General features: G+C 36.9%; 1 protein-coding gene across 1 annotated transcript in view; it reads left to right on the top strand.

The window, feature by feature from the left end:
* DNAAF11 (dynein axonemal assembly factor 11) overlaps positions 1-14,700 on the top strand; it is a 133,850-nt gene that overhangs the window by 60,961 nt on the left and 58,189 nt on the right. The window contains exons 8-11 of the mRNA XM_049765628.1: positions 111-188; positions 4,719-4,784; positions 6,866-6,935; positions 8,434-8,529. Of these exons, the coding sequence (XP_049621585.1) occupies positions 111-188; positions 4,719-4,784; positions 6,866-6,935; positions 8,434-8,529 (310 nt within the window). The remainder of the gene's footprint in view (positions 1-110; positions 189-4,718; positions 4,785-6,865; positions 6,936-8,433; positions 8,530-14,700) is intronic.

The raw sequence follows: 14,700 nt of genomic DNA, 5'->3' as shown, positions 1-14,700 counted from the left end.
TTGACTGGTTTTTCTTAACTGACTCACAAAATATTAATTTCTTTCATATTCTCTTTGTTGACTTTCCCTCTCCGTACTGCAATTTATTCACACTCACCTCTCATCATAAGTGAAAAGAAGAAGAAAGTGAAGCCACCCAGGACCTTGGTCACTGAAGATGGGAAAGCCCTCAATGTCAATGAGCCTAAGTATGTGAAGCCAAGTAGAGAATGGAAGATGCAAAACTGGTGATGTTGGTCATTTAGTCCTATTAATTGTAGGTTTGCTTTGCAGAAAACATATCTGGCCGCTCTAAGTTTTATAAGCCTCAGAATGACATTTAGTACATATCTGAAAGTGAAACTTCTATGCCATTTTTACATATGTAATGTTTAATTTTCAGAATATATAAAATGATCTTGGCATGTGGAAATCTTAGTTATTTATGTGTTCTCTGAAACTCTAGACCATGTACAATCTTATAATATTGATAAATATATAATCACTTGATTCTATAATTACCAGTGCAATTATTTTTGTTTCTTAATTTTTTATTTAGCTATGGGTAAATTAAATGAGAATATGGATATATATCATACTTTTATTTTGTTTTTTTTGGGGGGTCACACCCGGTGATGCTTAGGATTTACTCCTGGTTATGTGCTCAGAGATCGCTCCTGGCTTAGGGGACCATATGGGACGCTGAAGATCAAACCCAGTTCCATCCTAGGTCAGCTGCATGCAAGGCAAATGCCCTACTGCTGTGCTATTGCTCAGGCCCCCGTACCTTTATTTTTATATCCTCCTATTTTTATACTATATACAATCCATTTACAAAGGATTCTAGAGGATTTGTTTTTTGGGTTACACCCAATGGTACTCAGGGCTTAATTCCTGGCTCTGCACTTTAAGGATCACTCCTGGTGCGACTGGGAATACCATATAGTGTTTTGGGAATAGGACCCAAGTTATCTGTGTGCAAGACAAATTTCCTACCCATTGCACTATTTCTCTGGCCCCAAGTGTTCTAAAGTTAAGAAAAAGAAATTGGTGTAAGTAACTAAATAAATTTAAAAAGAGGAAAAAATATTCAAACCAGAAATGCCCAGTAGAAGAATATTCAATCTACTTTATCCAGCAGTCTTAAAAACTTAAATAAAAGGGCAGATAAAAAGTCATTTATAGATCAAAAGTAGACCCAATAAACTATGGGGTAAATCTAGTTTGCAATATTTTATTCCTCAAGATCTAGATACTTCCATCATTTTATTTACTATGACATTTCCATGATAAAAATGCAGGTTTTTGAAACTTAGAAAAGATACATTGCCTACCACTTGTTATTGCCACAAAGATGGCATTAATGATTCCTGATTTCTCTTTTACGCCAGGGTAAACATTCCAAGATGTAGTGGTTTCTGAAACCACAGAGAGTTGGGCCATTATTTTACTTAGTAATGGCATAGGCAGTTAGGATAGATTAGATATTCTACTGGATCAGTGTCAAATTTGTCCATTTATCATCTTCCTTATCTGTTCTTACTTTATAACCACGTTTCTTCAGGAATTGTGACATAAACATTGCTCAGTTCACTGTACTTCAAAGCCACTTCTGTATCTTCCATCATCCTGAAACTTTGTCACATCCTTTTTGGACTCTATACTTATCTCATTTCTATTCTCAGTCATATAATTTCAAATATCTTTCCCATCTTCTTGACCTAGTAGATTGGATCAAATGAGTCTCTATCATCCTCCTTAAAGCAGGGTTTTCTTTTTAACTTCTTAATTCTTGGAATTTCCTATCTGCCCTGAGTATCTTATGAGTTGCTCATTTACTTTTGTCTTATCTCCTAAGTTCTTTGGGTGAAAACTCAACTGTCTTCTCTTTTCACATTCACTCTAAAGTGATTATACCTAATCTCTAGGGTTTTAAGGTTGTTTTAAAAGGAATCACGATGATGTGTCTGGAGAGGTAGTGCATAGATTTGAAGGCTCTTGCCATTCCTGTGGCCAACAAAGGTTCACTTATCAGCATCTCATGAGGTCCCCTTATCCATTCTTTCCAGGAGTGATTCTGAGCTTAAGGCCAAAAGTAAATGCTGAGCATCTCTCTCTCTCTCTCTCTCTCTCTCTCTCTCTCTCTCTATATATATATATATATATATATATATATAAATATATATAAATATAGATATAGATATAGATATAGATATAGATATATATACACACACACATATATATGTATATATACTAACCACAATAGAGATATATACCATGCCACAAATTCAAGATATATTCATTTATTTAGCTATTTGCATCACAATGTAGATATAAAACAGACATCAAGTGCAATGACTAAGACAGCATTTCTAAATTCTATTACAAATGTAGCCCTGTATCATAATATGCTTGTGTTCATCTTGATAATTAATATCCACACATTTTATAAGATCAACGACCTTGGTTTTGTATTGATTTTATATTATATTTTCAGTAAATCCTACAAACTCCTTAAGTATTTCCAGATTATATTTTGTATTCATCATTACCATGTCAGTAACTCAGTTAACTTTGGCTTAGATGACTGCAATAGCATATTAAATCATCTCTCAAATTTATATATTTGCCTCCTATGAACACTTCTCAGTCGACTAAAGGAAAAAGTAGGAAGAAAATGCATGAGCTTCTTTCTTTTGTTTTTTTTTCTTGCTTGCTTTCTTCCTTCTTTTCTTCCTTTTTTCACTTTTTGTCTTTTCTTCTCATTTTCTTTCTTTGTCTTGTTTTTCTCTTTTTCTTCTTTCTTTCTTTCTTTCTTTTTTCTTTCTTTTTCTTTCTTTTGCTCTTTCTTTCTCTTCCTTCCTTCCTTCTTCCTTCTCTTTCTTTTGTTCTTTCTTTCTTTTTCTTTCTTTCTTTCCTTCCTTCTTTCCTTCTTTCCTTGTTTCCTTCTTTCTTTCTTTCTTTCTTTCTTTCCTTCCTTCCTTCTTTCTTTCTTTCTTTTTTCTTTCCTTCTTTCTTTCTTTCTTTCTTTCCTTCTTTCCTTCTTTCTTTCTTTCTTTCTTTCTTTCTTTCTTTCTTTCTTTCTTTCTTTCTTTCTTTCTTTCTTTCTTTCTTTCTTCCTTCCTTCCTTCCTTCCTTCCTTCCTTCCTTCCTTCCTTCCTTCCTTTCTTTCTTTCTTTCTTTCTTTCTTTCTTTCTTTCTTTCTTTCTTTCTTTCTTTCTTTCTTTCTTTCTTTCTTTCTTTCTTCCTTCCTTCCTTCCTTTTTCTTTCTTTCTTTCTTTCTTTCTTTCTTTCTTTCTTTCTTTCTTTCTTTCTTTCTTTCTTTCTTTCTTTCTTTCTTTCTTTCTTTCTTTCTTTCTTTCTTTCTTTCTTTCTTTCTTTCTTTCTTTCTTTCTTTCTTTCTTTCTTTCTTTCTTTCTTTCTTTCTTTCTTTCTTTCTTTCTTTCTCGTCTGCTTTATTTCGTCACAATCACCAGTGCTCGGGACTCACTTTTGACTCTGTGCTGAGGGATTGTTCCTAGTGGTGTTTAGGGGATCAAATGGAGTTTGGGGGTAGCTGCTTGCAAGACAAATGTCTTAACCCTGTACTATCTCTCCAGCTCTTTATGGACTATTCTTTGAAAAACATCACTATGTAATACTTAGCTCCACAGAACGAAATCACAGGGCCACATCTAACAACTACAGTCTTGATTCTGCGTAGCATATGTCTGTTTAAAGTCAGAGTGCTAATACTAAGGAGGAAGAGATTGTAAGGAATGAATAAAAATCTATAACTTAAGAAACGCTTCTGTACATACTTCCAAGTTCTATATGAAGAAAGATTTGAATCTGCCTGCGTGGAAAAATGGGGGAATTAGCAATCAAAGCACACAGTACAACATATATAATTGTTCCTGGAATGAGTTCAAGACTGTATGGTTTATTTGAACAACTAAAAAAATTTCACAGAGCAAAATTGCTGACAGGCAAATCTACAGAAAACTTAACATTATCCCCCAAAACTTATCCTACAGTACTTAATATTATTGTACTGTGTATTTTACAAAATAATGCTATAATTGAAGTGCTCAATATGCCAAGCTTTTGGAGTAATATGCGAACATTATGAAAATTATACATAGGATTCTGTCTCAGGATACAGTTGAATGATTTAGGACTTCTGGGCTCATTAATTTCTCCCAAAGGTGTCAGCCTTTCTATGTGGATATGTCTTCCACCTATTTAATGAAAGTGGTACATCATGTATGGGGAAACAGCAATTTCCAGATCAATGAAAAGAGAAAAAATAAGTAGAAAAAAAAGAATAATACTAAAAAAAAAAAAAGGAAAAGACAGTATTGTTTAAAAGTTTAGAAGCAGAGTGCTGGATAAGAGGAAGAAAAAATATCATTTGGTTTTCCATAAATATATTCTAGTGTCTAAGTAGGCTTGAGTTAAATGTGAAGGAAAACTTTGACCACCAGATGTCTCTCTCTGTATGCACCAGAACAAAATTTTTGCGTGTAATTTTAGGATTCTCATATCTAAATAATGTAAAGGCATATTGTATCAATGCTTTGGATTCCTTTAAAATTTGAAATTTACATAGATATTTTAGTATCTAACTACCAAAATAAGTTTGTCATTAGAGAGCATTACATAGTTACCAGATTAACTTTTGATTAGATGCTAGCATTTGTCTATGATATTGCTCAAGGCACCTCTTTTTATTCTCTCCAAAATGAATTATTATTCAGACTGGACTTCTCATTGAATGATGATGACAAGCATCACCAAATTATCCTGGACCTGGCCATCTATAGGTAAAGGCCTTTCATCCTGTATTTATGTAATGGCATTTTTATCTCTCTTCATTCTCGGTTACATTTTCTTAAGTTATGAACATTCTGAAATAGAATTTGATATGTCATTTAGTGAAATGAAGAAAGCTCTTTTTATTAGAACTTTTATTGTGATGTTTCAATTAACAAAAATGTAGTATCTAGACTGCCACTTAAATCACAATTTAAATGAAAGAGAAAGTAAATGCCACAGTTACAAGACTATGAAATCTGGAATGTCTGTTTTTAAGGCAGAGTTTAAACAATTTCCAGACATTTGGCATCATAGTTTTTACACCCAGGGAGATCCACCTAGGCCTATTTTCACTGTCTTTATTTCCTCTGTTTCATGTCTTTGTTGGCCTTTCTGTTATTTTCTACTAAATAGTCTCTGTTTAGTGCTTTAAAGATCTTCCCATTTTTAGGCCCTAGTCTCAGAGTTTTATGAGTATGGAAACCTTTTCTCTTTCCTGCTCTTTTGGCTGCCTTCTGTTCAATCCTCACCTCACAGATTCTCATTTTCAAGAAATGGCAATATTTATCCCATCAGATATTAAAATTTTTTCATTTCCATAATTTTGTTTGAATTAATTATGATAAGATCCCTTATTAGTTTTATTGGTATGCATATTTACATTTCCTACTTTTATGTCTACTACATTACAAGTGCTAGGATGTGTAATTGCCATGTTTTAAATATTGTGGCTGCTATCCTTGGGCTTTTGACCTACTGGGAGAAAATGAGCGTGCAAGATTCTCAGAAGGAAAGGGACAGAGTCAGGCATAGAGACCAGGGCTGCTGGGGAGGGAAGGGATGATGGGAAGAGTGGCTGACCTAAACACCAAAAATGTTTAAGCGTGAGAAGTAACTTGTTCTCTGAAGAAGTGGGAGAAGTTTGTATTACATAGAGTAATCTAGCATAAGCAACGATCTTATAATTAGGGCTACATGAACTATAGAAGCTAAAGAGCATGGGAAAGAATATAAAATACATCAAAAGGGTAGATATAAAACTTTAACTTGTGGGGCCGGAGAGATAGCATGGCAGTAGGAGCAATTTCTGAGGGCAGAGCCAGGTGTAACACCTGAGTGCTGATGGCTGTAACCCCAAAATAACTAACTAAATAAAACTCTATGTTGTGGGAAAACTTGATCTGCCTTTCACTATTTATTAAATAAATATAATAATGCTTAAAAATAAATACAATGCTTCATCAACATTATTAGGCCCTTAGTTTAGTGTCTGCATGGCAACTTTTAGGGAGTTGACGTTATTAATATTCTTACATAAGGAAACAAAGAGATTAAGGAACATGTCCCAGGATAATAAAGCACAAAAGGGTGGATTCGTCATTTCTCAAGTCTGCTTGATTAAAAGTTGAGTCCATAACCCCAGCTTTATATCCTTTCTGCTTTAATGCTTGAGCCATTTCTACATTTCCTAATAAATTATTATGTGATGATATGATAACAATTATTTGGATAAGCTGTTTAATAAATCAGATTATATAATTATATATACATTTAATCAGAGAGTTAATTGTCACTTGGGCCATAGATCACTGCCATAGAAGTGGTTTTGCTTATCCTGCAGGATGTGCTTTCAGGAGTGAGGCAAACCTAGTCTCCAAAAGAGATGCTAGCAGGGCAGCTGTAGAACAGCTGTGTGGGACAGGGAGCAGCTAGGGAAGCAGTTGTTAGTAGTTGCAGTCCCCATGCTTAGTGGATTCAGCATTCCTGGCTATTCAAGTCAGTCTTAGGGGCTTAAAATAAAATATTCATGAAAGAACATGGCAAGCAATTTTTTGCAAACCTCTGATGTTTTCAGCCTTAGATATTTTTGGTCTGGGGCAATCAATGCCAAATGCATTTGTGGGCCTAAATATGAAATTGCTGATATATTGAATTTCCTTGGGTCTGGGGATTAATTTAGTACTAATTTTTAAAGACCATTTTAGCATGGAAATTTTGAACGGTTTTTATTTAAAGTAGTCCTGAGAGTTTGTGTTTGCATTTGTCCTTAAGAGAATGTTTTTAAGATGATAAGTATTTTACTTTGAAGGTATATGGATACTTCTTTGATTGAAGTTGATGTGCAGCCAACTTACGTGCGGGTGATGGTCAAAGGAAAGGTATGGTAACCCTTTTAATATCAAAAGTGGACCTTTGGGCCAAATGCAATTGACTCAAAAATAATTTAAAGTAATGTCAAAAGAATGAAAGCTGAGTACAATTAGAGAACTATTTCTTAGGCACAAGATTTTATGTTTTGGGTGTGGTCTGCACTGAGAAGACTTCTGATCTTTGGATAGCTTGATAAAATGAACTTTTTGGGGCCCATTTTTTTAAATTAGTAGTATTGCAAAGCTGGTAAGACAAAAATATATGTGGTTGGGGGCCAGAGAGATAGCACAGCAGTAGGGCATTTGCCTTGCATGCAGCCAACCCAGGAGATGGTGGTTTCAATTCCTGGCATCCCATATGGTCTACCAAGCCTGCCAGTAGCTATTTCTGAGTGCAGAGTGAGGAGTAACTTCTGAATACCACTGAATGTGACCCCCAAACCAATATATATATATTTTGTTTATATATGTGTGTGGCATACCTTATAAGTAATAAAATATATATTGCAGTTGAAATTGATCAAATATTTTTTGGGTTTTTTTTGGGAGGTCACACCCAATGGCACCCATGAGTTACTCCTGGCTCTAGACTCATAAGTTGCTCCAGGCAGGGTAGGGGGACCATATGGGAGGCGGGTATTAGAACCGGGATCTGTTCTGTGTTGGCCGAGTGCATGGCAAATGCCTTACTGCTGTGCTATCATTCCAGCCCCTGATAAAATAATTTTGACCTATTTAGAATCATATTTTCTCCCCCTTTATAAAAAAAGTTTAACACTACTAATTTTATTTTATTTTTATTTTTGGGCCACACCCAGTGATGCTTAGGGTCACCCCTGACTTGGCACCCAGAAAACGCTCCAAGTTTGGGGACTATAACGCACTCAGAGTTTGACAGCGGTCCGTCCTAGATTAGTGCATGCAAGGCAAACTCCCTACCGCTTGCACCACCACTCCAGCCTCCTTTTTCTTTTTTTATTTTTCCCCCTTTTGGCCATGACCAACTGTGCTCAGGGATTATACCTTGATCTGCACTCAATTATATCTGTGGGGGGGGGGATTCAGGGAACCATAAAACGTACCAGAGATTGAACCTGATTCAGCTGCACACAGGAAAAGTGTCTTACTGGTGAAATTATCTTTCTGCCCCAACATCAGTAGTATTTTCAAAGCTCCTAAGACCTTAATATATGTGGTAGACCATTGTTGAAATTATATTTATGTAACATCGTTTTAAGTTATCAATAGGACCCCATAGATAACACAAATAAAGTGGAATGCATGCCTCCAGATGTGCTCAGGTGCTGTTTGACAGCTCCATGATTGGGGTTCATTTCCAGCTGAGCTTAGGGGACCATGGGCTTAATATCGAACCTGGGCCTCCTGCATACAGAACTGCGATCAATTCTTTGAGAATTTTCTCTAGCTTTTGAATGTTATGTATTAAATTGGTAAAAACAAACAAGCAACTCATAAAGTATCTCTCTCCATAATGATTTGCTTTTAGGTATTTCAGCTTGTCCTTCCCACAGAAGTCAAACCTGATAGCAGCTCTGCCAAAAGATCTCAGACAACAGGACATTTGGTAATCTGCATGCCTAAGGTAAGAAGTAGTACTTGAATCATTTCAGTTTGGAATATGTTGGCAACTGAAGGAATGTGCCATACCAGAGCTAATGATAACTTCTATCAAAGATTTTGTTTAAAAGAACCAGGAAGTCTATTCCTGTCAGGTCTGATAAGAAAACAAAGACTTGGGACTAGAGCTATAACATAGCAGGTTTGGCAGTTGTCTTGCACACTGCTGGCCCAGGTTCTATCCCCATTATTTCATATGGGATCCCAAGCCTGCCAGGGGTAATTCCTGTGCACAGAGCCATGAGTAACCACTGAGCTCCCCAGTTGTGGCTCAAAGCTAGAAAGAAGAAAAAGAAAGAAAGGGAGGGAGGGAGGGAGAAAGGGAGGAGAGAAGGAGGGAAGAAAGGGAGGAGAGAAGGATGGAAGGAAAGGAGGAGATGAGGGAAAGAAGGGAGGAGAGAAGGAGGGAAAGAAGGGAGGAGAGAAGGAGGGAAGGAGGGAGGGAAGGAAGGAAGGAGGGAAGGAAGGAGGGAAGGAAGAAGGGATAGAAGAAAGGAGGGAGGGAAGGAAGGAAGGAAGGAGGGAGGGAAGGAAGGAAGGAAGGAAGGAAGGAAGGAAGGAAGGAAGGAAGGAAGGAGGGAGGGAAGGAAGGAGGGAGGGAAGGAAGGAGGGAAGGAAGGAGGGAGGGAAGGAAGGAGGGAGGGAAGGAAGGAGGGAGGGAAGGAAGGAAGAAGGGAGAAAGGGAAGGAAGGAGGGAGGAAAGGAAGGAGGGAAGGAAGGAAGGAAGGAGGGAAGGAAGGAAGGAGGGAGGGAGAAAGGAAGGAAGGAAGGAAAAGGAAGGAAAGGGAAGAAAGGAAGGAAAAGGAAAGAAGGAAGGAAGAAAAAAGGAAGGAAAAGAAGGAAGGAAGGGAGGGAGGAAAAAGAAAGAAGGAAGGAAAAGGAAGGAAGGAAAATGAAGGAAGAAAGAAAAAGGAAGGAGGAAAGGAAGGAAAAGGAAGGAAGGAAGCAAGGAAGGAAAAGGAAGCAAGGAAGGAAAAGGAAGGAAGGAAGGAAGGAAGGAAGGAAGGAAGGAAAAAGAAGGAAGGAAGGAAGGAAGGAAAAGGAAGAAAGAAAAAGAAAGAAAGAAAGAAAGAAAGAAGAAAGAAGAAAGAAAGAAGAAAGAAGAAAGAAAAAGAAAGAAAGAAAGAAAGAAAGAAAGAAAGAAAGAAAGAAAGAAAGAAAGAAAGAAAGAAAGAAAGAAAGAAAGAAAGAAAGAAAGAAAGAAAGAAAGAAGAAAGAAAAAGAAATTAAAGAAAGATTTGTGTGTACAAAACAAAGCCTAGGAGACCTTCACCAGAAATTTTTTCTGTGGCCCATTATGGCCACTAGCCAGAGCATAGGCAGGAATTGGAGAATGTAAAGCTCTATGATTTTTTCAAGTCATTCATAGGCATTTGTTGCGTGTATCTGCTGTATTGTGATTGATACTTTCCTTACACATAAGTTTGAGAGGAAATCTAGTAAGGCTTGCATGTCTAGGACTCTGTTTTCCACGACTGATGTTTAAAAGAGACAATGCATATCAAATTAATAAGATGCTATGAGTGCAGAGGACATTTCTAATACTTTGATGATGCAGACAAGATACTATTTTAACTATATCTTTGTTGTAATAGTATATTTAGTACTATTAGAACTAGTAGTCCATGCATATATTAATATATGTGTCCTAAGTGATACGATACTAACTTGATTCAGTTCAGTAGAAATGTTGAATGCCGACATAATAGCATTTTATGACCTAAAGCAGAAAAGCAACTTCATCTTTAATGATTTTATAATCTAGATGATAAAAGCTATTAACAAATAACTATTCTAAAATCTAACAAAAACAATGATGTATTTATTGTTAATTAACCATAATTCATTAATTAGTGTTCATTGATGTATTTATATTTAAAATCGTAGAGTTTTATTTTAATTTGTTAAGGAAAAAAATGTAGGACAATGATTTTAGTATTAGACTGTGTTACATGAAAAATAGAAAGCCCATAGAGCAAACAGACAGAAAGCAGAAGACATATTCTTTAGGCTTTTGTGCTTGTAGCATGAGATAAGTATAATCATGTGGAAGACAGACTCTGTTGGTACACATGAGGAAATTTGTAGGTAATCTTTGATGTAAATTTTATTCTTTATACAACTTTGAATTGGGATGTGCTATAAAAATTAGTTTACTGAATAAACTAGTACCATATGCAAGGTGAACATGAAGAAAGTAGGTATAGAATTTCTTTAATATTAATGAATTCATATAGAAACCAGGTACTATTCTAAATACTGAATGGAACAATATCTTACACTCAGTATACTTACTCTCAGACCCCACACAAAGGAAAGTATGCTCAGTGTGAAGACAATACTAAAAGTAGCTCTGAAGAATGTAAATTATCTGAGGATGTAAATATGGTTAGTGAAATGAATATAATAAGCAAGAAGAACAGCAAGTACAAAGAAGCTACAGTGGAAGTGAGGTAACTGTAGTCTAAGAACAGGAAAAATATAAGCCAGACTGTCTGAAATATAATGAGAAAAGAGGAAAATAGAAGATTGCAGTAGCATAGGTAGAAACGATCTAGTACAGAAACATCTTGGTTACAAAGGACTTAAATGTTATTCCAGGTCCAGTAGAAACCTATCAGTGACTTTTCAATAAGGACATGAAATGATCTCATTTATGCTTTTGAAAGTTTATTTTGGCTACTGTGTGGAGAAGGCATCAAAGGTAGTAGGAAGAGAATAAGGGATAATAGTTAACAGGGGGCTCTGGAGACTGTATTTGGGAGAAGAAACTAGCTTAGACAAGAGTAATGGTGAGGGCGGTGATAGTATAATTGATAAGGCATTTATCTTGCACACAGACAACATGTGTTTAATTCCCAGCACCTCATAATAACCCTTGTGTCCCATCAGGAGTGATTCTTGAAAAGCTCCAGGTATGACCCAAAACAAACACACACACACACACACACACACACACAAACACACAATCATGAGTGGAAATGGGAGGTGAGTAGTTAAGTGCTAATAAGATACATGTTGTTGGAATAAGAGGTAAGTCAAGAACTTCTTCTGATATTAGATTTAAATCAATGGGCAATAAATGATAGTGCTGTTTTTTGGAGATAGGAAAGGACATGAGAGAAGCAGATCTGAAAGCTTTGAGTTACAGTTTGCTTGAAGCATTGCAGTTTGGTATCTCAGGCAGATATTTGAATATCTAAGCCATGAAATCAGTGAAGGAAGTATGGTGAAGGTATGAAACTGGATATAATCATCATGGAGATGTAGAAGATCTAAGACTGAAAAGGTCACATTAGGATAACATTTTTGTTGTTTACTTTTGGGTCTATACAGAGATACTCAAGACTTATTCCTGACTCACCTAAGAAATCACTTTTGGTGGGTTTAGGGAACCATATATGGTGCTAGAGGATCGAACTTGGGTTAACTATGAGCAAGGCAAGCACCCTATACTGTTCTGCCTCTTCAGTCCTGTTAGCTGGATTTTTAGATGTCATATATTTTGCAACTTATGTACTTTGTGTGTGTTTATATAATTTTAATTGTTTTTAATATATTTAAGCACCACGGTTCCAAACATGTTTGTAGTTGGGTTTCAGTAATAAAAAAAAAGAACACCCCTTAACCATTGCAACATTCCAACCACCAACATCCCCCAACTCCCTCCTCCCCCACCCCCTACCTGTATTTGAGACTGGCATTCTATTTCTCTCACTCACTACCATTACCGTGATAGTTGTTAGTGTAGGTATTTCTCTAACTGCACTCACCACTCTTTGTGGAAAGCTTCATATTGTGGGCTGGTCCTTCCAGCCCTCATCTCTATTGTTTCTGGGTATTATTACAACACTGTCTTATTCTTCTTAAATCCCACAGGTGAGTGAAACTATTCTGTGTCCATCTCTCTCTCTCTCTTTCTCTCTGACTTATTTCACTCGGCATAATAGTTTCCATGTCCATCTATGTATAGGAAAATTTCATGACTTCATTTTTCCTGTTGGCTGCTTAGTGTTCCGTTGTGTATATATACCACAGTTTCTTTAGCCACTCATCTGTTGTCGGACATCAAAGTTTCCAGATTCTGGCTACTGTATACATCACTGCAATGAATACAGATGTGCTCAAGGTATTTTTGTATTGTGTTTTTGTGTTCCTAGGGTATATCCAGTGGTATAGTGTTGAATTAAATAATTAAGGATGGGGCTGGATGGAAGTGGATGCCATCCAAGGCCATGTGGCTCTGAAACCCCCATCCAGCCGGCGGGTCCCAGGCCCAGGTGAACGGAGGAATTAGACTCATCCAGAGACAGGCATCAGGAAGCATCAACTTTATTCATGCCCTATTCACCACATGTGTGTGGCCTATATCATAACCAATTAAGCATTCAGCCATTCTAAGCTACCCTGCATCTTAATTCCTTTCAGCCATCTTCCTTTGACCTCCATCCTGGTCAAAGACCAAAAGAGGCAAAGACCCAAAAGCCAGAGAGCCCAGCAGGGCAGAACCTAATCCCCTGGCTCCAAGGCTTATCTACCTATTCCAAGACCCCTCCCAGGAATGGGCGGGGTCTTACAGGTAAGGTCACACCTAATATTCAGTTCTCAAGACCCCTCCCAGAAATGGGTGGGTCTCAGATAGGTACACCTACAGTATAGCTGGATCATATAGTGTTGAATGGTGGATTGTGTGTTCCACAATCCCCAAAGAGGTAGAAGAATTCCCAAGCCCCCTCTCCAGGTAGGACAAGAGATATAAGTTTGACAGCAACTCCATCACAGGAAATAATCCACACACAGTTGTGAAGGTAGAGCCAGAGAAAAACCTGCAAGCTGTTCATCCACAAGCCAGTAGCTCCACCACCTGGAACCATGAGTCAAAATGTCAGACACTCCTCCAGGCCACCTGAGTAGCCTTTATTGGAAAAAATAAAGCCCACTTCTAAGGGGTGGTGGAGGCAGATAAGGAGGCAATGAGGAAACATCTTTTTAACACGAAAACCAAAGGAGCCAATTGAGAGACATCTAATTAGAAGGCAATCTGAGGACCAATCCAAAGGCCTCTACCAACAATATAGGAGCTCAATTTCCAGATTCTTGAGGAATCTCCATATTGTTTTCCAGAAAAGCTTAACTAGACAGCATTCCCACCAGCAGTGAAAGTTCTTTTCTCCCCACATCCCCATCAACACTGATTGTTCTTGTTGTTTTTTGTTTTTGTTTTTGTTTTTTTGTGATGTGTGCCAGTCTCTGTGGCATGAGATGGTACCTTATTTATGTTTTGATTTTCATCTCCCAGATGATTAGTGATGTGGAGCATTTTATTCACATGTCTTTTGGCTATTTTTACTTTTTCTTTGAGGAAGTGTCTGTTCATTTCATCATTTTTTGATGGGGTTAAATTTTTTTCTTTTTTAATATCTTTATTTAAACACCTTGATTACAAATATGATTGTAGGTGGGTTTCACTCATCTTCACCATTCCCATCACCAATGTCCCAAATCTCCCTCTTTTCCGTGCCCTTGCCTGTATTTGAGACAGGCTTTCTACTTCCCTCATTCATTCACATTGTTATGATAGTTGTCAGTGTAGTTATTTCTCTAACTGCACTCACCACTTTTTGTGGTGAGCTTCATATCGTTAGCTGGACATTCCAGCCCTCATCTCTTTTGTCTCTGAGAATTATTGCAAAAATGTCTCCTTTTATCTTTTTAAGTTCTGTCAGAAACTTGTATATCTTAAATAGTAGCTTACATAAATTAATCTTTGATAAAGGGGCAGAAATGCAATATGAAGCAAGGAAAGCCTCTTCAGCAAGTGGTGTTGGGACAATTGGTCAGCCACATGCAAAACAAAATAAAACAAAAAATTCAGGTCTCCACTTAACACCATGCACAAAGGCCAAATTCAAGTGGATTAAGGACTTTGATATCAGATTCAGAACCATAAGGTAGAACATGTAGATAAAATACTCCATGACATTGAGACTAAAGGCATCTTCAAGGAAGAATATTACTGCCCAAAACAAGTGATAGCAGAGATAAACAAATGGGACTATATTAAACTGAAAAGCTTCTGTACCTCAAAGAAAATAGTGACTAGAATATAAAGGCTACCCACAGAATGGGAGAAACT

Source organism: Suncus etruscus, chromosome 19 (assembly GCF_024139225.1).
Source record: "Suncus etruscus isolate mSunEtr1 chromosome 19, mSunEtr1.pri.cur, whole genome shotgun sequence".
NCBI classification, from domain to species: domain Eukaryota; kingdom Metazoa; phylum Chordata; class Mammalia; order Eulipotyphla; family Soricidae; genus Suncus; species Suncus etruscus.
This window is presented reverse-complemented; position numbering and strand designations above follow the sequence as displayed.